The sequence below is a fragment of the Dipteris shenzhenensis genome, chromosome 1 (genome assembly GCF_047967505.1).
Source record: "Dipteris shenzhenensis isolate YYH24624 ecotype China chromosome 1, Dip_SZ_1.0, whole genome shotgun sequence".
Taxonomy (NCBI): Eukaryota; Viridiplantae; Streptophyta; class Polypodiopsida; order Gleicheniales; family Dipteridaceae; genus Dipteris; species Dipteris shenzhenensis.
Window position 1 is genome coordinate 62,425,244 of NC_141596.1, and position 25,416 is coordinate 62,450,659.

At 44.2% G+C, this 25,416-nt stretch overlaps 1 protein-coding gene across 4 annotated transcripts in view; it reads left to right on the forward strand.

Annotated features, from left to right (window-relative positions):
- The window catches only part of LOC147906175 (FGGY family of carbohydrate kinase), a 103,400-nt gene that overhangs the window by 16,078 nt on the left and 61,906 nt on the right, over positions 1-25,416 (forward strand). For all 4 annotated transcript variants that reach the window (XM_087383462.1, XM_087383470.1, XM_087383465.1 and 1 more), the window contains exon 2: positions 10,677-10,756. In XM_087383462.1, coding sequence (XP_087239588.1) covers positions 10,677-10,756 — 80 coding nt within the window. The remainder of the gene's footprint in view (positions 1-10,676; positions 10,757-25,416) is intronic.

Here is a 25,416-nt window from a genome sequence, read left to right on the forward strand (position 1 = left end):
AGGCTCATGTTGCTGGTCAAAGTCCCCCTCTAAGGGAAGCAGAGGTAACCAAGAGTCAAAGGCATTAAACGTGTCAACTTCTGGCTTAGCTTTGCAGTCCACAAGAGGAGAAGCCGAATGTTCAGCAAAGATTACATCTCTACTGACAATAATCTTCCCAGTATTTGGTTGGTATAACCGATACCCTCTGCTCTCCTGGCTATAACCAATAAATATGCATTTGATTGCCTTATCATCAAGCTTATGTCTCAGTTGAGATGGTACATGAACATATGCAAGAGACCCAAAAACTCTCATGTGTGAAAGTGAAGGCTTCTTGCCTTTCCATGCTTCATAAGGTGTAACAGTCCTCAATGCCCTTGTAGGTGATCTATTCAGCACATAGTTGGCACACATCACTGCATCAAGCCAAAATTTATTGGGCAAGGACTTGGTCTTAAGCATGCATCTGGCCATCTCCATAGTGGACCTGTTCTTCCTTTCAGGAACAGGATTATGCTGAGGAGTGTAAGGAGTAGTGCATGAGTGAACAATGCCCTGTGAAGACGAAAATGCATCAAAATCCTTTGACATATACCCTCCCCCCCTATTTGTGTTGAGGGTGACAAGCTTGCATCCTGATTCATTCTCAACCATATTCAGCCACCTCTGAAAGCATGAGAACACTTCAGATTTGGTTTTTAAAGCATATACCCAGCAATATCTTGTGAAGCCATCAATTAGAGTCATGAAATATTTGTACCCCCCAATGGCATTTGTCCTCATTGGGCCACAGATGTCACTGTGCACTAGCTGCAATTTCCTTTGTGAGAATTCTTTTGAAAAGAAAACCAATGCATGTTACCCAAAAGACAACCCTCACACACATGTTTGGAAACTGTGTGAGTTTGAGGTACATCATTTGCCATGCCCTGTGAATGTATCTTGGCAAGAGCTCTATAATTGAGATGACCCATTCTCTCATGCCAAAGATGAGTTTCAGCAAGCTGTGAATCTGAAATAGCAAATGCTTCAATAGAAAGTGCAGTTGAGTGATGATCAAGGTGATAAAGCCCCTTTTGCAAAGTTCCAGTGAGAACTATGGCATTGTCATCACGAAGATCATGTACTAAGCATCTGTATCCATCAAATATCACTTTGAAACCTGAAGTGGCAATTGTTGAAATTGAAATCAAGTTGACTTCAATTCCAGGCACAAAAAGAACATTTGTCAAAGTGACAGGATGGCTTGAAATGGATGTGAGCTGCACATCTCCAATTCCTTTTACAGCATAGGAAGCATTATTAGTACATGTGACAGTCCCCCGTCGAGGTGCATTAGCTAAGGAATGAAACAGTGTTTGCAAGAAGTGACGTGCTTGGAAACACCACTATCAAAATACACGGACTGAGCATCATTAGCAGTAAAGAATGCATCAACTTTGGAGGGATCAAAAGAGCAATGGACAGCCCATGCCCAATCATCTTGGAGAGCATGTGCATGTGAGGCATCTGTTGGCTCATGGGATTCAATTGCATGTGAGGCATTGACTGTCAATCCTGCTTTCTTTTTCACCGAAGCAATGCGCTTCCTGCATTCTGAAATTTCATGCCTTGGCTTGCGACAATAGTTGCATCTTTTCTTCTTTGACTTATCTGCTGTATTTTGAGATGCATTGGAGGAGATGCCATTGTTAGGCACATATTTAGGCTTGCCCATAGGCTTGGAAGCCTTGCCTTTTCCTGTCTGCTGTGAAGCAAATGCATGATCAGGAATAGTAGCTTGCCTATTAGGATGACTTTTCTCTTCCTGCAAAAGCAATGTCACTAACTGATCAAAGGAGTAGTGGTTTGGATTGCCCATGGCCACTAGTTGAAGGGTTGTAGCAAATGTAAGAAATCCTAGATTTACTATATTTAGAAATGTGCTAAGGAACAGAAAGGAGACTGAAATAGCAGAGAACAAGGAATATTGCTTGAGTGTCTGTAGTGTGTCATCCATACAATTGGGCCTCTCTTATATAGAGAGTGAAGAGTCACACATGAAAATGTGTGTACTCCAAAGTGTATGTGCATGAAGAGGTGTGTACCCCTTGTGAAGGGTGTGACCCTTGATGAGAGGGTACATTACAATAGGAGTGTCTCTTCCATAGAATGTCTCTTGTGAAGGGTTGTGCCTCATAGGAAGTGTCCCGTCGAAAGGGCATACCCTTCCACAAGTGTCCATTCATCAAACCATCCATAAGTCTAAGGTATAGAGAAAGGAATACGTCACAGATTGTGACATCCCCTCCCACTCAAAATAAGACCCTGGTGGAGATAATGAACTGATGTAGAAAATATCACGGTAAATTCTGAAAATATTGATGTAAAATGTCAGGGTACTGCTGTAAGTCTTCATCAGATTGCCAAGTAGCGTCGGAGTCGTCCAGATCTTGCCAAAGAACAAGGAATTCCGTGATAAGTCGATGTCGAGTCGCTCGTTGTCGATGGTTCAGAATATGCTCAGGAATAAGGAGAACATAATCGTCTTCGATTTCTGGGACATAATCACCTGCAGGAGGAACTGCTTCATCGCCTGGAATGTACGTCTTTAGCCAAGAAATATGAAATGTCGGATGGATTTTACCCCATGAAGGTGGTAATTCCAATTTGTAACTTAAAGGTGAATTTTTCTTGACGATGCGGAAAGGTCCATAGTATCGTGGTCGCAACTTAGGAAACACAGACTTAACCGTCTTATAGCGACGTGGGGCTACAAATAATAGCACCATGTCACCAGTGTCAAATTCCAGGTGACGTCTATGTTTGTTGGCAGACCGTTGATACCGCTCTTGCGCTTTTCGCATATGATCCCTGACTTGGAGTAGAATGTCTTGCATTTCTTGAACCAATTGATCGGCTAGGGCCACTCGATGTTGAAGTACAAAATTCGTTGGTACAATCGGAGTGTGTCCATAAGCTGCTTGAAATGGAGTCATGTTGATGGCACTATGGAAAGAGTTATTATAAGCAAACTCAAGGAGTGGTAGATACTCTTCCCAAGCCGCTAGGCGTGATTGAATATAATGTCGAAGCATTTCTTCCAGAACTTGGTTGACTCTTTCAGTCTGGCCATCTGATTCTGGGTGGTAGGCTGAAGTGAACAGTAGAGTTGTACCCAAAGATTCGAACAGTGAAATCCAAAAGTGACTGGTAAACTTAGGATCTCTGTCGGATATGATATTCTTGGGTAATCCATGGTGTCGGAAGATGTGTTGTATGAAGAGTTTGGCGATGTCCGGAGCCTGTGCATTGCTTTTGCAAGCAACAAAGTGTGCCATTTTGGACAATCGATCAACAATTACCATAATCTGAGTGTTACCTCTGGAGGATCGTGGTAGTGTTGTAATGAAATCCATGGAAATACTTTCCCACCTTTCAGTTGGAACTGGAAGAGGCTGAAGAAGTCCTGCTGGAAGTCGTCGGCTTGCTTTCATTTGTTGACAAGATAAGCAAGATGTAACCATTTTGATGACGTCGCTTTTCATCTGAGGCCAGTAGTATGTTGCACTGAGTAACCTATAAGTCTTGTTGATGCCTGGATGGGCAGCATAAGGAACTACATGATGCTCTTTTAACAAAAGACGTCGAACATCCTTGTCATGTGGTACACAGACGCGATCTTGATAATATAGAAGGTCGTCCGTAGAAGAATAGGATGAGAAAATCTTTTGTTCGGAAGTGGAAGGTTGATCTTTGGAAAGAACTTGTACTGCGGTGCCGAAGTCTTTATCATTGAAATACTTGCCTTTGAATGAATTCGGAACATCCACAGATAATGTAGAGATTACCATGGCTGATGCTAGAGGTAACCTGCTGAGAGCATCTGCAACTACATTGCGTAGTCCTGGTATGTACTCAATGGTCACGTGAAAGTTGGCCAGAAACTCAACCCAGCGTGCTTGTCGAGCGTTCATGACTGGCTGAGTAAAGATGTACTTTAAAGAGTGATGGTCTGTTTTGACCACAGAGTCGGCTCCCATGAGATAATGTTTCCAAGAGCGATAAGCATGTACAACAGCAAGAAACTCCTTATCATAAACCGGATATCGGGTTTGGATATCAGAATGTTTATGGCTGTCAAAAGCAATAACTCTGCCCTCTTGCATCAAGACTGCTCCAGTAGCGATGTCGGAAGCGTCGGTCATGACCTCAAATGGGAGATTTGGGTCAGCAATAGCCATAACTGGTGTGGTAGTGAGTGCTTGCTTGAGTTGTTGGAAACTATACTCTGACTCGGGAAGCCACTGAAAAATTGCTGTGCTTTTCAATAATTCGGACATAGGAGCTGCGATTTCGGAAAACTGATAGACCTTTGTATGATAAAAGTTTGCCAATCCAAGAAAAGAGCGGACATCATGAACATTCTTTGGAGTAGGCCAGTTTCGGATTACCTCGACCTTCTTGGGATCCACAGAGATACCTTGAGCGGAAATAACATGTCCCAAATATTCAAGTTGGGTCTTGAAGAACTCACTCTTCTCAATGTTGATGTAGAGAGAATTTGCGCGGAGAACTTCAAAAACTTGGTGAAGATGTTGTTTGTGCTCATGTAGGGATCTGCTGAAAACGAGGATGTCATCGAGGTAAACGATGACGAACTTATCGAGGAAAGGCTTGAAGATGTCGTTCATTAATGTCATGAATGTGGCCGGGGCATTGTTTAACCCAAAAGGCATGACCAAACATTCATAGTGTCCATACTTTGTTCGAAAAGCTGTCTTGTACTCATCGCCTTCTCGTATACGAATTTGATGATAACCTGAACGAAGATCAATCTTGGAGAATGGTGTTGCATGTAGAAGTTGATCGAAGAGGTCATCGATGCGAGGCAATGGATACTTGTTTTTGATAGTGAGCTTGTTGAGGGCTCGATCGTCGATGCAGAGGCGCATTGACTTGTTCTTTTTTTCCACAAGTAGTACAGGAGATCCGAAAGGGCTGCGACTAGGCCGAATGTGACCTTTGTCGAGTAGTTCGGTGACCTGTCTTTGAATTTCTTCATTTTGAGTGTGAGAAACCCGATAAGGAGATTTCGACGGTGGATTACTGCCGGGAATAAGTTCGATTGGGTGATCCACTGGTCGTCGAGGTGGTAACTGCTTTGGCAATTCCTGTGGAAAAATATCCAGATAGGGCTGGAAAAAAGGTTGGTTGAGGTATTCAGGAGGATCCTTTGTTGGTGTCTCCTCTACTGCGGTAACCAACAGAAGTGAAGTCTTTACTTGACGTTTACGAACCCATTGCTTTACTTGAAATACTTCCCTTTGAATGAATTCGGAACATCCACAGATAATGTAGAGATTACCATAGCTGATGCTAGAGTTAACCTGCTGAGAGCATTTGCAACTACATTGCGTAGTCCTGGAATGTACTCAATGGTCATGTGAAAGTTAGCTAGAAACTCAACCCAACGTGCTTGTCGAGCGTTCATGATTGGCTGAGTAAAGATATACTTTAGAGAGTGATGGTCTGTCTTGACCACCGAGTCGGCTCCCATGAGATAATGTTTCCAAGAGCGATAAGCATGTACAATAGCAAGAAACTCCTTATCATAAACTGGGTATCGGGTTTGGATATTAGAGTGTTTATGGCTGTCAAAAGCAATAACTTTGCCTTCTTGCGTCAAGACTGCTCCTGTAGTGATGTCGGAAGCGTCGGTCATGACCTCAAATGGAAGGTTTGGGTCAGCAATAGCCATAACTGGTGTGGTAGTGAGTGCTTGCTTGAGTTGTTGGAAACTATACTCTGTCTCGGGAAGCCATTGAAAAACTGTTGTGCTTTTCAATAATTCGGACATAGGAGCTGCGATTTCGGAAAACTGATAGACCTTTGTATGGTAGAAGTTTGCCAATCCGAGAAAAAAGCGGACATCATGAACATTCTTAGGAGTAGGCGAGTTTCGGATTACCTCGACCTTCTTGGGATCCACAGAGATGCCTTGAGCTGAAATAACATGTCCCAAATATTCGAGTTGGGTCTTGAAGAACTCACTCTTCTCAATGTTGATGTAGAGAGAATTTGCGCGGAGAACTTCAAAAACTTGGTGAAGATGTTGTTTGTGCTCATGTAGGGATCTGCTGAAAACGAGGATGTCATCGAGGTAAACGGTGACGAACTTATCGAGGAAAGACCTGAAGATGTCATTCATTAGTGTCATGAATGTGGCCGGGGCATTGTTTAACCCAAAAGGCATGACCAAACATTCATAGTGTCCATACTTTGTTCGAAAAGCTGTCTTGTACTCATCGCCTTCTCGTATGCGAATTTGATGACAAGTTGAACGAAGATCAATCTTTGAGAATTGTGTTGCGTGTAGAAGTTGATCGAAGAGGTCATCGATGCGAGGCAATGGATACTTGTTTTTGATAGTGGGCTTGTTGAGGGCTCGGTAGTCGATGCAGAGGCGCATTAACTTATTCTTTTTTTCCACAAGTAGTACAGGAGATCCGAAAGGGCTGCGACTGGGCCGAATGTGACCTTTGTCGAGTAGTTTGGTCACCTGTCTTTGGATTTCTTCATTTTGAGTGTAAGAAACCCGATAAGGAGGTTTCGACGGTGGATTACTTCCGGGAATAAGTTCGATTCGAGGTGGTAACTGCTTTGGCAATTCCTGTGGAAAAATATCCAGGTAGGGCTGGAAAAAAGGTTGGTTGAGGTATTTAGGAGGATCCTTTGTTGGTGTCTCCTCTACTGCGGTAACCAACAGAAGTGAAGTCTTTACTTGACGTTTACGAACCCACTTCTTTACTTGTAGGGCAGAGGCAACTGGGGTTGAAGGAGAGTCCCTAGAACTAGTTAGCTTAATAAGTTTTCCCTGGTGGATAAACTGGATAGTATGGCTGCGAAAACTGATTGATGGATCATAGTCGTAGAGCCATTGTTGTCCAAGTATGACATCGTACCGAGAAAGAGGCATGATGTCGAAGTTCAACTTGTCCGTATAATGTTGGATGCGAAAAGATAAGTTTTCGATCCTGGTGTCGCACAAGAAGGTAGTTCCATTTGCGAGTTCAATCTGATAGTCCATGAGACTAGGACTGGTGGTCAACTGAAGTTTGTCGACCATAGAACTAGCTAGGAAGTTATGAGAGCAGTCATTGTCGATGAGGATAGTGACCGTTGTTCCACGAATCGATCCTTGAACACAAAGTACTTGAGTGGCCAGGGAAGGGTCGGGGTTGCTGGCAAGGCTCAGGTGGATGGTATTTGCCATTCGAACAGCTTTGCCTTTCTTGTCTTGTGCTGGGGTAGCATCTTCTGTTTGGGAAGTGCTAGGTTCCATATTGGAATTTTGCTTTGGTCGCTTGGGACAATCGAACCATCTATGGTCGCCTGTACAGATGCTGTACAGATGGTACAAAGTCCTTTTGTGTTGGAGTTGTTCTTCTTGTCAGTGGCCGCACCTTTATGTTGGGGATGACGGTTATGACTTTGTGAAGAAGAAGAGGCGCGATCCTTGGAGGAGTGCTTCTGTTGGAATCCAGCATACGATTTCTGAGACTTGTGGGGATCTTGAGACTGTCGCTCACCTTGATTACCCGAGTTTTTTCGAAACCTGGGGTTATCTTGAGGGCGAGCACCTTTGGCCATAGTAGAGTTCTGTGTTCGATAAGCATGATCAAATGGCCTGCAATTTCTTGCCAAATTCACTGCAAATCTGAAAGTATTATGCAATTTGCCTGCAATAGATCCAAAAGCCCCAATTTATAGAGCAAAACTGAGCCAAAAAAGTATGCACAAGAGTGGAGCAAGAAGTGGAAGCCGTCACATCAACTAGTAGAATGAAATGAAAGTACGAAGTACTATAAAAGAGAACCCTAGGACCTAGTGTCCTAGTGGTACCACTAGTACTAGGTGTCATAAGACAGTACTAGGTGACCTAAGTGCCAATAACGAAAGCTACATGGTACATACCAGGGCCCAGAGAGCATCAATACGACTGTGAGAAGATGGCCTACAATTTGTTAGATTGGATTGTGACATGATCAGAGTGAAGCAACTCACCATTACTTTTGGCTCTATATTGATACGATCATGAATTTTATTGATTGCCTGGCGGAGATTCAAGAGGCTACAGGTGACCATGGGGTCGAGGATGATTCCGAGTAAACCCTCGGTCCCTCATCAGCTCATACAGGCACAGAGTTTGCTATGATACCACTCCAGGTCGATGCCATCTTGTAGACTGTGACATACCTTCACACAATTTGGGCCTTGCCTAGCTAGAGACTCTCAAGGTTGGTACTAGAGTCATCTAGACGACTAGCCGAGAGAGGGGTTATCATGGCCTGGTACGCACCTATATCCACATGGTTTGTCAGTTAGGTATTCGGATGGACTGCATACCCCCCCTTCTATTCAGGTTTGGATGTCCCATTCGTCCAGGTTTCACTTGATATTATAGGCCGTGGTTGATCTAAAATGAATAGGCAATTTAACCAATAGATCAGGGTTGCCACAGTGTTGTAAGGTGAATCTTGTGTTTCATGTTTCTCATTTAAAGCAAATTTTACTCTTGGTGACCAACTAATCGAGGGTATTGTGATATTGTGCTCCTTAGTTGTTATGCTAGTTAATTGCCTAGGGGGAAAGGTGACTAAGTGTGGTATAGCGGTTCTCTTGGAGGACCTAACATGTTAGGAAAATTCATGAGAGGACAACACTTGGCAAGTGTGGGCAATACATAGGGTCAAGGGGGATGAGTCTATTTGTGTGTGCTCTCAAGCTGAATGCATGAGATGTTGATGGAGTTAGGGTCTTGACTTCTCTTTTAAGCCTCTGCCTGTCTGTGTGGATTTACAGCTTGGCACAGGTAGTGGTTTGTATAAGAGTACGTAGGTTTAATATTGACAGCAGCCACAGAGAACCCACCAGAAAAGCAAAAAAAAAAGTGGGGGGGGGGTTGATACGACAGTGGTGGAGGGAGCATCAGTATGGGCAGGCAGGGCAGGATAGTGTGGGCAGCCAGCCAATGATGGGCTGGGAGTGGATACCATAGGAAGTCGTTCGAGGAGACAGGAAGGAGGCATGCAAAAGGGGGGCAAGGCAGCCAGGCAGAGATGGAGCAGGAGTTGAGGGAAAAGGAGAGCTAGAGGGGGTGGAAAGCTGCTCTGGGAGCAGTAAGAGCTCATGGGATGGCTGATGAGGAAGGCACAGGAGGAAGAAAGGAAGCAGCAGAAGAGAAGAGATGGAGGGGGCTGAGATGGGCAGGTGGAAAGGGGGGAGCAAGCTGGCAGGTTCAGGGAGCTTCAGCCTGACCCCCAAACCACGAGTCATTCCCAAGGTTCTGCTTCAACGATGACATTCCTCATGTTGTCATCTTCAACCTTCTCTCAAAGAGGGTTGTTTGCCAGAACCATTGGATCAGTGGATGTACCTGAGAAAATAATAATCATGCATTGACTTTACTGAAATGGTAACTACTGAAGAGCAAGAGGCTTACTGCTTCAATTGACTACGGAACTCTTCATGTCTTCTGCTAGAACAATTGGACGTGAGAACAGGCAATGGTAGGGCACACAGCCCTTGCAGACACCTCAAACTTCATTGAAAAATTCCGGTGCTACCTTTTCTTGATCTGCTCTTGTTGAGGTATGACTTTAGTGAAGAAACGAACTCCATCTGATGAATGGATTTGAGATGGCAGATGTGATGGATCGGGGTCCTCTTAAAGGGAGCAGACCTTTTGTTGGGTACAAGTCCTGCTTCTTTGCAACATCCCTGCTCCCTTTGCCTCTCCCTTGATTAGTCTATTCTAGTACCAATGTGACAGGGATAGAGCCTACTGCTAGCTTGCCCTCCTCACGTACAGCCATAAAACTTCTACTGGCATGGAACCCTTCCTCATGTAGGAGCTTAACTGAAAGGAAGAGCATAAATTATAGACCTTCTAAAGAGAGTGTTTACTTAATTGCACAGCTGAAGTAGTTGCCTTGGCCTTGATACCAAGTGCATACAGCTGCATGAATTGCTGTGCCCGATGTCTGATGCGTGTAGGGCTGAAGGGTCTGCTTCTACTGCTGTGGCAGCCCTGCATGACCTGACTGGTCCAGACCTGCCCCAGACACTGACCTGCATATGCTACTGCTGCTCTATGGCCTGTCCTCACAGGCCCGCACCTATTTCTAGCATCTGTTTCTGCCAATTGTTAGCACAGAAGTTGTTCTATTGCCGTGTGTGCTTGCAGCCATGTGTGGCCTATGTAGTCCCCAAGGCTGCCTGATCATGGTCATATCTCTTACACTATGCTAGGCACCATACTTCCCATCCTATGAATATGGCTCACAACCAGGAAGTGTGCCTCCTAAGCTTTATTTTAGGTACCTAAAAGGATGCCACATCATCCTATGTCCTTTGCATGTGACAGATTCTGATAACAACATACCTTTATCGTCAACTAGGGAATTTGTATTCCTGAACTCGATTAACACCATGCAGGATTGCATCTTAGTGGTTTTAAATGGAGTAACGACCCAGATGCAGTACTGATTCTATGCATGGTTTGAGATGGTGAACTGTTAATGGGTATCATAATTTTACTCTTTATGACAAGTAATAAACACAGATTCACTATTTTCTTGTAAAGTTTTTTGAAAGGCTATGGGATAAATAACTAAAAACAAGAGTATCTCTGAGTATCTTGATACACACAGGGGTTTTTGATGGACAAGGGAAGTTGTTAGGCATTGGAACCAGTCCTCTACAAATTTGGAAGGAGAATAGCTGTGTAGAGGTTAGTTTTTCTGGACTTCTTTCATCATAAGAGCAAGTTATTTGGAAAGTTTGGATGGGTATGTACAAAAAACAGTTTCCATTATGAGTCCTTTTTTCTGTTTTACAGATATTCCCCATGAGTTGAAGTATAATATATTATTGTTTTGATTCCGTTTTCTGTCTCTCACCCACAGCTGCAGTTTATAATGGCCTCTAACACATGCCTTTAATGATCGGCACAACAATGTCTGCCGTGTTGTGTTACCCCAATCTTGTGAGACTGTAGGAGTATGAATAATGTGCTCTAGGTGCTATCCATCTGCACTAGAAACCTCAAGACCCTCTCACGACATTCCCTTATTAGGCTAAGCGTGAAATCATGCTTATTTGTTTTCTTTCTTGACGTATCAACAGCTTGCATGATCCCTACTGCATATCCCCCTCACAGTATGGACTGGAAAGTCCGGAATGGGTATTGCGTAGCTCTGTAGACAGCTTCCAATAATCCGTAAAGTTGGCAGCATTCAGATTGAGTACACGAAATCCTAGTTTTCAGAGGAGGTATTTGGAGTCAAGCCTTCAACGGTCTTTTCGAGAGCGTCAATTCCAATGCTTATACATGAGATGATATGAAGGATACATTGGCCCTGTTCTTTGCGACCTTATGTGTCAAGAGATATGTAGTTACTGGTTGCAGTGTCTGTTCTTTTTGAGATATTGAGATACTTTGCTATCTGTACTGTGGTATTGGTCAGGGCGTACTCTATTTATCTATCTGTGTGAGTGTGTGTGTACATTTACATATATTGTATAGATACTTGTGTGCACATTTTTATGTCTAGGTCAATAGATGTGTATGTATGCATACATATATATGTACAAACACAGGTACATACATGCATTGATGCATGTCTAGGTGTATAGATGCATTTCTCAGTGTATGTATGCATACATATGTATGTACAAATACAGGTTCATACATGCATTGATGCATGCATGCATGTCGTGAGATTGAAACTGCACTATCTGCTGTGTTTTCGAAGGAGAGTTTGGGCATGTTCCTGGATTCCGTCAGAGTATGCAGCGGAAGTTTGCATGTGGAAGAGAGATGCAGGAATTCGACTAGGGAGAAAAGAAAGAAAGAAAGAAAGAAATTTTATTAGAGTCTTCAGAAGACCGATGGGTCTATGAGACTGAAAGAAAACCTGATACAAAGTAAGGGTGGAGCTACTGAAACGAGCATCATCACCCGTGCTGAATCCTAAGTTTGATCATACATAATCAAATACATCTGGATGTAACAATGAAAAGAAAAGGACTGGAGCGGAGCGGAATCCTCCGTATGTCATGTCGCCCAGGCTGGTGCATAGCCGGTGATGGGACATTGGCGCCTGTCAAGGGGTGCCGTGCACAATAAACTGCAATTGACTGATCGAAAACTGTGCTGGAAAAGCTCTGATCCTGACTGCTGAGAAAACCACTTATGGAAGATACAATCTGAGGCGGGAATTGTGCCCTAGCATACTCTACACACAGGCTGAACTGCGCCTCTGGATGACTGCAAAATAAGGCAGAAGTGTGCCTCAGTAAGTTAGACTACAAGGGCAAATAAACCTTATTTATAGGAGGGGGGATAGGCTGCAGCCTGGCTGACCTGGTCTGCTGGTCGGCTGACCTGACCCTGGTCAAGTTTGAAAATAGGTGGAAAACAAGAGTCAGAACATAAAGAACTTGGGAGCTATGCTTCCCCCTTTGCAATCCGAAACGATTTCCAACCTGTCCTCACCTCGAACTGGTATAGTATACTTATCACAAATGCACATATCACCTGACCGCTGCTGAAGGTCCTGAAATTGCTCTAATGTGCCTTGAAGAACCACCATCCATGATCCACTCCCAAGAATCACCAACGGTGTGACCTATTGCCTCCCTACTGGAAGAAGGTGGAGCTTGGGTGTCCATGCTCTCCACATGTACAAATTCTGGGGTTGTCATGGCTGCAGCTTAGGAACCTGATACCCTTCTTGTGGCTCCGCTCAGGGCATTTCCTCCGGTAGTGGGCCTTCTCGCCTCAGTAATTTACAGGTTTCATTCACCGTCAAGGTCTCACAATCTGCATCCGACTTCTTTTCTGAAGGATTTTCTTTACGTTGTTGTTGTTGTTGTCGTCTTGCCCTTTTGCCTGCGGGACGGCCAAGGCTTCTGATCCTCTGCCCTGTGGAGGGTTGTTGAACCGCTCCTCTTGGCCCAACACCATGGGCACAACCTCCTCCACGTGAGAGTGTTGAGTCTCTCAGTGGTAATCAAAGAGGAGTAGAATGCTGAGGACTGCAACGAGAAGATGGGACAGCAAGGTGATGGCCATATCCTAGGACAATATTTCCTTCCTAGCTTGAAGGATCTCGTGTTGAAGAGCTTGCAGCTTGTTGATGTGCTTCTGCATGGTCGTTGGCTTTGTGGGGCTCAGCACACGGATCTGCACTTTCAAGGAGACACACTTGATGGGTGATACCCTATTGTTCCTTTGGCCAGCTTTATGTGCTTCACGTGATTGATCACCCAAGGGGCACAAGTGAGGAGGATGAAGGAACGTGGTTGGGCATTGACACGATCCCACAACCGTGCCAAAGTTTCTTGCTCTTTCGGTCCATGATGCCAAAGTCCACATCGTGGGGATTTGGCCTAACAATTGCAACGAGAATGAAATCCACCAAGTTGTAATGAAGGGGAAAAGGGGTTAATTTAGGGATGCTTTAGTGAGGGTTAGAGGGGATAATGGAGGGTACTATATAAGGCCAAGCCCTTCACTCTTGTAGTACCTCTTGATGTGACATCTAATCCGATCTACGCTCCCTCCTCCTCCTTCCTACTTGCTGCCTACACTCTCCCTCTCTCTCTCTCTCTCTCTCTCTTCCACATTGTATGCAACAGAAGTTATGCCAACAACTCAACACAACTGTCTCGACATCGAAGCTATTGGTGATAGCTTCAAAGGACCTGTGACACTAGGAGGCAGCATGACAAGAAGCCCTAGCCTCAACTTCGTGAGCAAGGCTCTACGCCAATGGGGCCACTGCATTTGCAAAGACCTCTATGCTTGCGGGATAGGGGCACAACCCAATCTTCTCAATAAGCTCCGATTGCTGAACCGACCTGTGGAGGGAGCCACTACGAGGTCTGAGCCATTGTGAAAGTGGTTGTCACACGTGTGCTGCTATGCTGAGCCGCCATGCGAAGGCTTGCTGAGGTAATCGGCTAATCAACAGGGATCCGTAGTGTGCTGTTGTGCTGACCCGCCATGTGCCCTCGCTGATTTCCTCTGCCCCAATGCACACCCAACGCTAACGAACTGCTCGATGGCGTGAAGCAGACGCAAACATCTCGTCGTTGCTCGTCATCGCTCATCGTCCTAATTTGCATTATCCACTCCTACCGGCAAGCTTCGCCATGCACCGGATTCACAACCGCATTCGCAACTGTGATGGCTCGCCGCGTGTAGTTCGTTGCTGTTGCATCTCGGTCGCTGCTGCAGACCTTGATTCCTAAGGTTAGACTCACTCTAGGTTAGTCGGCTTGGTTTAGTTAGGTCAGCTAGCTCGCCTGACTAGGTTTTGGTTGGTTGGATTAGGTTTAGGTCTTGTTGGGTCAGTTAATATGGGGTTAGGTTAGGTAAATCTAACTAGGGGTAGACTTAGTCATGGTTTGGTTAGGTTAGACTAACCACCTGTCCTAACTGTCCTAGAGGTCTTAGGTTGGGGCTATGCTAACTGTCCGTGGTGACTTACGACCCGAACCACCCCCCCCCAAAAAGAGAGAGAGAGAGAGAGAGAGAGAGAGCCTTGGCAGCCCAAATTTGCAGGCTTTTACCAACCCTTACTAGGCTGTTTGCAGACCATTTTGCAGCCTCATTTTCAGCTCCATTTCGAAGCATCTTCACCCACCTTCTTTCGAGCCTCCCCATCACATGTCCAACTGTGAGACAGGCAGGAATTGACAGCATTCCAGTGCATGTGTATGCATTTGGCAAAGTGGGACTGCAGCAAAGCCGTATTACACACCATGGGACAATCATATGCCTATGGAAGGCAACATGCTTCTAGTTTTGGGCAGCTTATACAGGGCTTTAAGCAGTATGCAACAAGCGTAGGGCAGCTTCAGTGTGAGGAAGACTCACATGCCATTGGAATCCTTTTGATTGCCATCCGCAATCTGTTATATCGCATTACATTGGATGTGTTGCATCATGTATTTTTTCCTTTTGGGCTTATTGAGAGAATTGTCATGCATTGGATTTCAGGAGCTGAAATGCACTTTGCTTCACCAGCTAGTGTGTTGCATGGTCGGGATATATATGATGGTTGTTGTACCTTACATATCCAGATATTCGATTTGACAGACATGTCCGTCTATGCTAAATGTGGAGATTCAAATGCCATAGACCAGCCACTAGTTGGGGCTATGATGCCGAGGGGAGTTATGTCAAAGGCTATGCAAGCCGATAAAAGTGGACAGCTACCATCTGAGGAGAATGCAGTCATGCCAATGCTGGTAATGCAGCCAACACAGCCCAGCCATGCTATGCCTCTCCCCTAGTGCACAGCCAAATCACACTTCAAAGCCATTGAAGATGCTTCAATATGCAGGACAATAAATTGATTGTCTCCAGGCCATTAAGCTGCAAATACAAAAGGGTTTCATGGGGATAGCTGCTTAAATAAAAACAGCATCCCTCATGATGGAAACAAATATGGACAGCAAGAGAGAGAAGGCTGTCATATCAGTTTGCAAGACCCATACATCGCTCTAGATGATGCCCTGGCCGTTCAGCATACTTATGGAAGAAACACCTATATGCAAGGTTATGGAACAAGCCTACATAACAGTGACAATGAAGCATGCCTGATGGATGAAAAGACAGATGATGAGCCACACAATGATGAGCTAGCATATGATGGAAAATTAAGATGGAGATGTTGACAGCAAGGTAAGGCCTTGGATGCGCTTACACTTGATGCTCTTAGGCATGCAAACTTTGAGGACAAAGTTTTTGAGGCAGAGGTGAGTATCCAGCATTGTATGATCTCCGTAAAGGAAGAAAATATAGAAGACCACACCAATGATAGCAAAGGATGCCAAAGTAAATTTACACACAATGATGAGGAGCAGCTTGTGCAGCAAGAGCAAGATATGCATGACACGTTAAATCTTGAAGCTGCATTACAACACATTCAGAAGCATGACAGTGGGGGATATGGCCACAACTTTAACCTAACTAATGTCCTTCACTACTACTCATTAGGTGAGTTTTTGCCTTCTACACTCAGCAGCCATAATGAGAACAATGGCAGCTCATAGGATAAACGAAAGGGCAGAGCATCGGAAGGGTGTCCCTATGCTGCGTGCAACATGTGATAAATATCGTTGCCATGTATTGGTACTTGCAAAAGCAAATTCATGTGCACACGATGAGGCTGAACAAAGCTGCGAGAGTAATGTCAGGACTAGTAATTATAGTACATCAAGGTTGACCACTAGTAATATGCAGATATCTCTAGTAGAAATTCAGAAATATGTAAAATAGCTATTTGTCCTGCAAGCTGCAGACATAAGGCAGCTAGACAAGCCCCGAGATCCAGTTCTTATGATTGCAGTCGTAATGCAGTGTGATGTTGGGGTTTTTGGGTCACAAGTTTTTGCATATCTATCATCAAGGCATTATGCTTCTTTATACTGCATGCAGTTATTTCAGCTCGTCAACAATGAAGGTTCATGGATGTTGGTATCACATGGAGACCACCCATATGTTTGCGAGTTCCTTCATGGTCACTTGCAATGTAATCAAAGATGGGAATCATGCTGTTGTATCGAAGTGGTGCTTAATAGACAAACTTTCAAGCCTTGACGGAAATGGGTCCATTGTACTTTCAGATTTGAGCATCGTGGCTATGGAACTGAAATTTTTGATGCAATTATTTTCAAGGGATAATGCATTACACAGCCCTATGTGCATGCCACTATTTCAGCCCATTCCTGACACAACCCCAGCACTCCCGAGACCTCTGATTTGCAAACAAACACAAGAACACACCAAGCGTGAGGAATCTGATCAGGCTGCTCACCACCCAACCATGACATCTACGGGATGTGATCCTGAATCAGGAGATGTTCCCTCCGAGCCAAGAGCTGAGCTAATGGCACGAACTCCCAACCATATCCTAACTAGCCTGGTGTCCCATACCACTAGGTGGCGCCGTGAGGCCTGGAATCTGCTGTTGGGCCTTGGGCTACGCTATGATGCAAGCGCGTGTCCGCGACTCTATCTAGGATCAAACCTAGCACCTAGGAACGAGACTTGCTCCCATCGGCTCCTTGAGAACTGAACCTCTGGGCCCCTTATATAGACTCGAGCCCCAAGGGCCAAAAATAGCGAAGACCTCTAATTGGTTCGTACCCTTACCACTCAACCCAAGAATCAAGCTTGCCTAGCCCTAAGCCTCCCCAGGCTACCTGAGCTAGTCTTGTGTACCCAGTACATGTTAGATACCAATCCGTGCACATGACATACTTTCTCTCCTCTAAGAACTCATTCTTGAGTTCGCTAAAAAACCCGAGAATGTCCTCTAGAGGTTCTGTAATGTCTCCCATGTTGCATCCTCCTCAACACGATCCTTCCACTTGATCTTGTATTCCGTGATAGTTCTATTACGAATCTGTCTTTTACAGAATTCGAGAATACTCTCAGGTTCGTGTGGAATAAAAGTCAAATCTGTAATTTCTATTATTTCTTGAGGAGAAACAAGTTGATCATTTGCACCCAGTAACTCTTTCAATCTGCTGACATGAAACATTGGATGTACTTTAACATCAGGAGGCAATTCTAGTTTATATGCAACTGGTCCAATTCTTTTAATAATCTTGAAAGAACCACAGTATCTGGGGGATAATTTCGGAACCAAACCAGTACTTACTATAGGCTCTTGGATTCCTTGGGAATACGCAAATACACCAGTGTTCCTTCAGAGAACTCTCTGGGTGAACAATGCCTATTAGCATAAAATCTGTCCCGATCTTGGGCACTTCTAATAGACTCCTTGGTAAACAGCAACATTTCTTGCATGTCTTGCAAGAATGTCTTTGCAGCATCATTTTAAATTCCCTTTAACCCAACCATAACTGGTGACTTAGGTTGAAACTCGTACATAAGCATAAAAGGATTGTAACTAGTACTTGAATGCTTTGCATTGTTGTAAGCAAATTCGATCATGGGGAGAGAATCTTCCCATGAAGATTGTCTCTTAGAAATATATGCCCAAAGCATATCTTCAACCAATTGGTTGACCTTCTCTGTACTGCCATCAGATTGTGCATGATCTGAGGAACTCATACTTAGAGTAGTTTCCAACTTCTCAAAAACAAGTGTTCAGAAGTTGCTTGTAAACTTCAAGTCCTTGTCGCTGATTATGTTAGACAGCAAACCATACGGCTTAAACAAGTGGTCCACAAACTCGTGAGTCAGTTGAACAGCTGAGATGGTTGCTCTAGTAGGTAAGAATCTAGCCATTTTTGTCAGACGGTCCACTATGACCTGAATGGAGTCATGACCCCTGCAAGTTCTAGGCAAACTTGTAATAAAATCCATGGAAATACTTTCCCATTTATTACTCGGGATTTGCAATGGCTGTAATAAACCCGTGTTTCTAAGGCGTTTTGCCTTAGTAACCTGACAAACCCAGCAACCTACCACAAGTTTTCAATAAAAGCACGCAGGCCAATAAAAGGTATGTTTCACAAGAGATAGAGTCCGATGTATACCTAGATGTCCAGCACTAGGAGCATCATGGCACTCCCAGAGAATCTTGGATCGAAGATCCGAAACATCTGGCACACATATCTTTCCATTTTGGAACAGCAAGCCGTTCCTAATCATCCACTGACCTCCCGCCGCCTGTACCGTAGGTGGCACAATCCCTGAGTCCTGGTCAACCATGGAGCTCCCATCTTGGACTTTCTGCCAATAAGAATTGGAATGACTATCAGTTACGCAAAGCCCTCTCAAGGATTGAAATAGGTCTGAGGATATTTCCGTAAATGACATAGCATTTATAAACTTAACTCGACTTAAGGCATCCGCCACATTATTCATCGAACTCTTTTGATAACGTATTTCAAAATCAAAATCTTGCATTAACTCTGCCCATCTAGCCTTTCTTCCCCTCAATTTAGACCCATCACACACATACTTGATTGACTGATGATCTGTCAATACAAGAAACTTCGAACCATACAAGTAGTGTCTCCAAACCTTCAGAGCATACACAACTGCATAGAGTTCTTTTTCTAGTGTGGGCCAACGATATTGGGTGTTGTCTAGCTTCTTACTCTCAAAAGTTACAGGTCTACCCTCTTGGAATAAAGCTGCCCCAATCGCAAAATCACTCGCATCGGCCTCTAAAACATAAGGCCGGGTAGGATCGGGTAATGCAAGAACGGGTGCTTCCTTGATAGTTAACTTCAAGGTTTCAAAAGCCTTGTTGAATGCATCATTCCAAGAGATCGGCTGGGTAGACCTACGTCCATGACCTTTCAATATGTTGGTCAAAGGTGCCGTGATATTGGAATAATCACGCACAGAGTTCCGTAGAAAAACCGTGAATCCTAGGAAAGAACGAAGTTGTTTCACAGTCTGAGAGATAGGCCATTCCAAAACCTTCTGGATACGATCCAGATCAGTGCTAATACCTTCATAAGAAATCTTGTGTCCTAAGTAAATGATCTCCTTCATGAAGAAGTCACATTTACTCATCTTGGCATAGAGCTTATGCTGTCTTAGTATAACTAAGACAATCCGGAGATGTCCAATGTGATCCTCTAGCGTTCGGCTATACCAAGTTGTCATCTAAGAACACGACAATGAATTTGCCCATAAAATCTCGGAACAAATCGTTCATCATCTACTGAAAGGTAGCAGGAGCATTGGTCAAACCAAAAGGTAATACGAGAAACTCATATTGGCAATACCTAGTTCGGAATATGGTTCTATCTATGTGTTTAGCATAGATACGGATTTGATGATAACCCGTACGCAAATCAATATTAGTGAAATACTTCGCTCTGGCCAAATGGTCTATCAAATCATCGGAACGAGGAAGAGGGTATCGATTCTTAATTGTCACTTTATTCAATCGTTTATAATCTATACACATTATCCATGAATTATCTTTCTTCTTTCTTAAGAGGACAGGTGTTCCCCAAGGTGATTTACTTAGGCGAATATAGCCCATATTCAGATAATCTTGTCGCTGTGAAGCTAACTCATCCTCCTCAAGCTGGATCATTCTCTATAAGGTGGAATACTAATAGGTTGAGTCCCATGTACTAAATCTATGCGATAATCTATTGCCCGTTCTGGAGGTAAACCTTCCGGCGGTTGAGTAGGGAATACATCCATGAAATCATCCAACAATGTTCTCAATTCACGGTGTTCAAACATGCTTAAATCATATTTGTTAATAACAGAGACAACAAATGAAGAAAGCGGAATCAAAACACACTGATACACATCATAATGAGAAGTGTTTATTATATTCCAAAGCTGCATCGCATATACAATAGGTCCCTGAGAAGAGGGAATATTATCACATTGAATACAAAATTGGGTGTCCTTATCCAAAAAAGAGAGTGTATGCTCTTTCCATCCAAGCCAAATATCGTGGGTTTTAAACCACTCTATTCGGATTAACAAGTCCACATGTTCCAAGTGCATGACATAGCACATAAGAGCAGCTGTGTAGTCTTGAATCCGGATAGAAAGTGCTTTAATCTTGCGATCCCAAAATTGCTTCCTAGCTGGAAGCTGCACCTCGTAGGTGTGATCGCTAGGTATCGTGGACAGCCCCATCCTCTACACAAGTTTGTAATTAACAAAATTATGAGAGCTGCCCGGGTCAAAGAGAATGTGAACTCTTTGGTCCCTTACTTCTCCATAAACTCTAAAAAGATCATGGGGGCGAAATAAGGAATTATTAAAAGTGCAATTACGAGAAAGTGGGCAAGTAATGACATTTATATAAATACCTGTCATCTAAACTTGATTAGCTCCGTTAGCTTTGGTACCTTGACCCACATGGAGCTTTGGTCCCGACGCTTGCATCTGGTTCTTGTGCTTAGGACAATCATTTCGAGTGTGTCCCTGCTCCTTGCATATGAAGCAACGTCCTTCTTTCTTTAACTTCGATGTGCGGAGGAAACGAGCACGACCATTCTTCGTCTGAGTCGAGTTCTTCTTGGAGGCGTTGTCGATAGACTTTGACTCCCCGGTACCAGTGGTAGATTGGAAGAACTTCCTCTTGTTCTTCCCACTCGTGTCAGCAATGGTGGTTCCCTTTGCATTGGCCATGGTATCATCATAGATGCGCGCATAGTTCATGGCCTCTTGCAAAGTGGTACACTTCTTGTTGTTAATCTGAAGCTTGTACGAGTCAGGCAAACACAAAGAAACCTAAGAAGGTAACTGGATCCATCTTTGTAGCTCTGGTGTATAAATCCCGAAACCTCTGAAGATAAACCTCAAAAGTTAAATTCAGCTAAGAGCAACTTGCCCAATGCCTTTCATTGTATATGATGCATTATTGGACCATCCCACTGAATCTGCTCCTGTGTAGGAGGCAAAATACCTGTAGTAGAAAATGTAGTTGTTGTAGAAGTAGCATTAGACCTATCACCAGATGAGCCTAAAACAGTACCTGTAGTACCAGAGGTAGGAGCTGTAGCACCAGAAGCTGCATTACATGTAGGCCTGTTGACCTCAGCGCCTGAAACAATGTTCCACAAATTCTTGGCAACCAAGTCATGCCCCATCATGTATGCCCACATGGGGTAATTTGTACCATCAAGCTTGTCCTCAGCCTCCATTTCAGGTAGGAGCTGTAGCACCAGAAGCTGCATTACATGTAGGCCTGTTGACCTCAGCGCCTGAAACAATGTTCCACAAATTCTTGGCAACCAAGTCATGCCCCATCATGTATGCCCACATGGGGTAATTTGTACCATCAAGCTTGTCCTCAGCCTCCATTTCCAGCAAAATAGTCCTTTCTTTTTTTTTCTTGGCATTTGGGAAAGGCCCTATCTTGCCTTGGAAGGCCTCATGTTGCCTTTTGGGAATCTTTTTGTAGCAGGTACACCTTGTGACAGCCACACATTTGCAGTGAAGCTTTGAAGCTTGAGATGTTTTGCCTTTTGATTTTGAGAGGTTGCCTTTCTCTTTATTTGCCTTGCCGGTTGGTGCATTTGCCTTGAATTTCAGCACCATGACTAGCAACAAGGATGATTTGTTTGGGATGCTTGGAGGCGGCTACAGGAGATCCCGTAAATAGCTCCGAATTGATCCCATATAGCTCCCTATGACCCCAAACATCATTAAATGCACTGTACAGCTGTCCGGCTAACACATGTGGAAAAGAATGCAGTGAATGCGCCCGAAAATGCCGACGCCCAAAAACAGCAGGAAATGCACACACTTGACGTGCCTTGGCTAGAGGAGCTCAAAAACACATTTTTCGGTGATGGAATTGCTCAAAACAGCCGCGAACCACTTCAGCTTGCTGGAAATGCCTTGAGAATGAACCAACCAGCAGGAATGAGAGCTCCAGAGGCTGCCAAACAACTTGAATAAGCTGTCAATGGCTAAGGGAATGAATTCCCGACCTACTTTGATACCACTGTAGGCTAGGGCAAGTGATGAAAGCTCAAAAATGAAGGAGAGAAGACAAAAAACGAGCTGCTGTAATGAAGTGCTGCAAAACTGAGGGAGGCTCAAGAGAGAGCCAAAATATTCAAACCCTAGGGCAAAGTGCCCTAATTGAACTAAGTGTCCTAACTGTCCTAAGTGGTACATGTACTAACTCTACCAACCGACTTAACTGACTGTAACTGGGCCTACAAGGCACATACCAAGGAATGAGTGGCACCTATGGATAGCCCATAGAATGGCCTACATTAGTCTAGCTAAGACACCCTTTCCTAGGGTTTCATCATATAGGGTGAAAGAAACAGGCCTGCAAATAAAATGCCTAAGGTCAGATGGAGGGGGAGAGTACCTCTCAAATGAGTTTGCAAGGTTCTTGCAGGAGCATGGTATAAAGTTGCAATATTCATGCAGTCATACCCCACAGCAAAATGGAATTGCAGAAAGAAAAAACAGGCATATTGGAGAGGTATCTCGGGCTATGCTAAATGAAAAAGATCTACCATATTATTATTGGGCTGAAGCAGTTGCTACAGCAGTCTATATAATGAACAGGACTCCCATTGCAGCAATACATGGCATGACGCCAGAGGAGATGTATACTGGTAGGAACCAGATATTTCTCATTTGAAGATTTTTGGTTGCATTGCCTATGTCCATGTGCCAGATGAGTTGAGGTCCAAGTTGGATCCAAAAGCTGAGAAGTGCGTCTTTATTGGTTATTCTCTGCAGTAGAAAGGGTATAGATGCTATAACCCTTCTATACGTAAGTTCACAGTGAGCAGATATGTTGTTTTTGGAGCACAATGTGAAGCTGAGCGCAGATGCAGGTGAGCTTCTAGAGGACCCTACTATGTATAGACGCATAGTAGGAAGTTTGATTTACATGACTATTACCAGGCCGCCAGATTTGAGCTATGCTGTTGGGTTGGAAAGTTAGTTTATGCAGGCTCCAAGGAAACCGCATTCGGATGCAGCTAGACGCATACTCAGGTATGTGAAGTCCACATTGCAGTATGGACTATTTTATGAGGCTGGGGTTCAGATACAGTTGTATGGATACACTGATGCTGATTGGGCTGGTAGCATTTCAGATAGACGATCTACCAGTGGATATGTGTTCTCTTTTGGGAGTGCTGCAGTCACTTGGAGCAGCAAGAAACAGCCTACGGTTGCCTTGTCGAGCACAGAGGCTGAGTACAGGGGTGCAGCAATGGCTGCATGTGAGGTAGCTTGGTTGCATAAGCTACTTTATGATATGCATCAGTCTACAGATGGGCCGGTTGTCATTTATTGTGACAACATGAGCAGTATACATTTGGCAAAGAACCCAGTCTTTCATGCTAGAACAAAGCACATTGAGGTGCATTATCACTATGTGCGGGAGAAGATTTTACTAGGTCTTATTGATCTAGTTTATGTCAGCACAGAGGATCAGGTAGCTGACATATTCACAAAAGCATTGGGCGCAGAGAAGCTGTGCAAGTTCAGAGACCTGCTTTAGTAATTTCTTCGAAAATAGAGAGATCTCCAGCCTGTGATCCAAATTCGTGTAATCGCATACACTAGTATGGAATAATCTTGATTTGGTGTGCAGGATTTGGGATTGAGCTCGAGGGGGAGTATTGAGATATCGAGCTCCACTCGCGATATGCCAGGGTGACTGTTGTGCATTTATGTCACCGACTTGTTAGCTGGAGATGCGGTTGGTACACCGCACACGAATAATAGCTGGATGACAGCTATCCTTATCTACACTAGTTCGTGGCTCAGTTAGTATGCCACCTTAGTTAGTTGAGTTTGGTTTGAGACCCACATATAGGGCTCTTCTATTTCTTTGTACTAGAGTTCTTTTGGCTTACACAACTAAGAAGAGGAAAACTGTTTTCAGCCTCCACCTTTGTGTGTACTCCCCCATTGTGCATGTGAGAAAGCCGCAAGTGAGACTCCTTCCCTCTCTCCCACTATCTTCACAAGATCATCCCACTCCAGCTTCATATTCGGTCACTGTGAATAATGTTTCCATGGGGAGTGCCTTTTACAAGCTCAAGTGGGGGTTGTTTGCAGGTGCTTGCTTTGAATGCAAGCAATTTGGGCACATGGCTTCACAATGCCCTTCCCGAGCTCCACGGATGCCAGTGCAAGTTGAAATGGTTCAGCCTTTGAATAAGAATGCAAATGCCTCTTCTGTGGTAAAAAACAAAGGGGTCAAACAGTTTTTCTCTGTTCAAGACAAAGGCAAAGCCCCGGCTGTCTCACATGGTAATGCTTCTTTTCCTGTGCCTTTGTCCTCTCCACCTCAGGGGAAGGGGGGAAAGAATTTGACTGATGGATGGCAAACTCCTCGCAAAGTGATCTCCCCTAGGCGACCTTTGCCTTCTCGGACTTGGAGTGGTGCATCCTCTCATGGGAAAACACCTGCTGAAAACTCTGGTGTTGGCTTGACTCGGGCTGCTGTGACTGCAAATCGGACTTTGTTTCCTGAAGAAGAAGTTGCTGCACTTTTGTCCTCTCCTCAGGCTGATGCTTCATCCCAGGGCAGAGGCCCGGACATTGAGGTGGAAATGCAGACGTAGACAGCCCATTAGTTGCTGTACATACCTGTCCCATAACTGTAAATATGCTTGATCATATGAAGTGTGTTACTCTCAATGTACAAGGAATGTGTGATGGTCGCAAATGGAAACTGGTCTGGATGTATATCAGGCAATTGCAGCCTGATATAATTGCTTTGCAAGAGCATAATCAGCATATGTATGCTCGTCAAATAGGCCATTTTGCTGGTTATGATATCTTCTATGCTGGAGTACCCCTTGCAGAGGGCAATTTACAGGATGACATGCATGCTCTCTCTCAGGATACTGCCTCTGCTCATACTCAGATTGATCTTCCGAATGAAGCTCCGATGTTGGACCCTCCTTTATCAGATGCAGCTT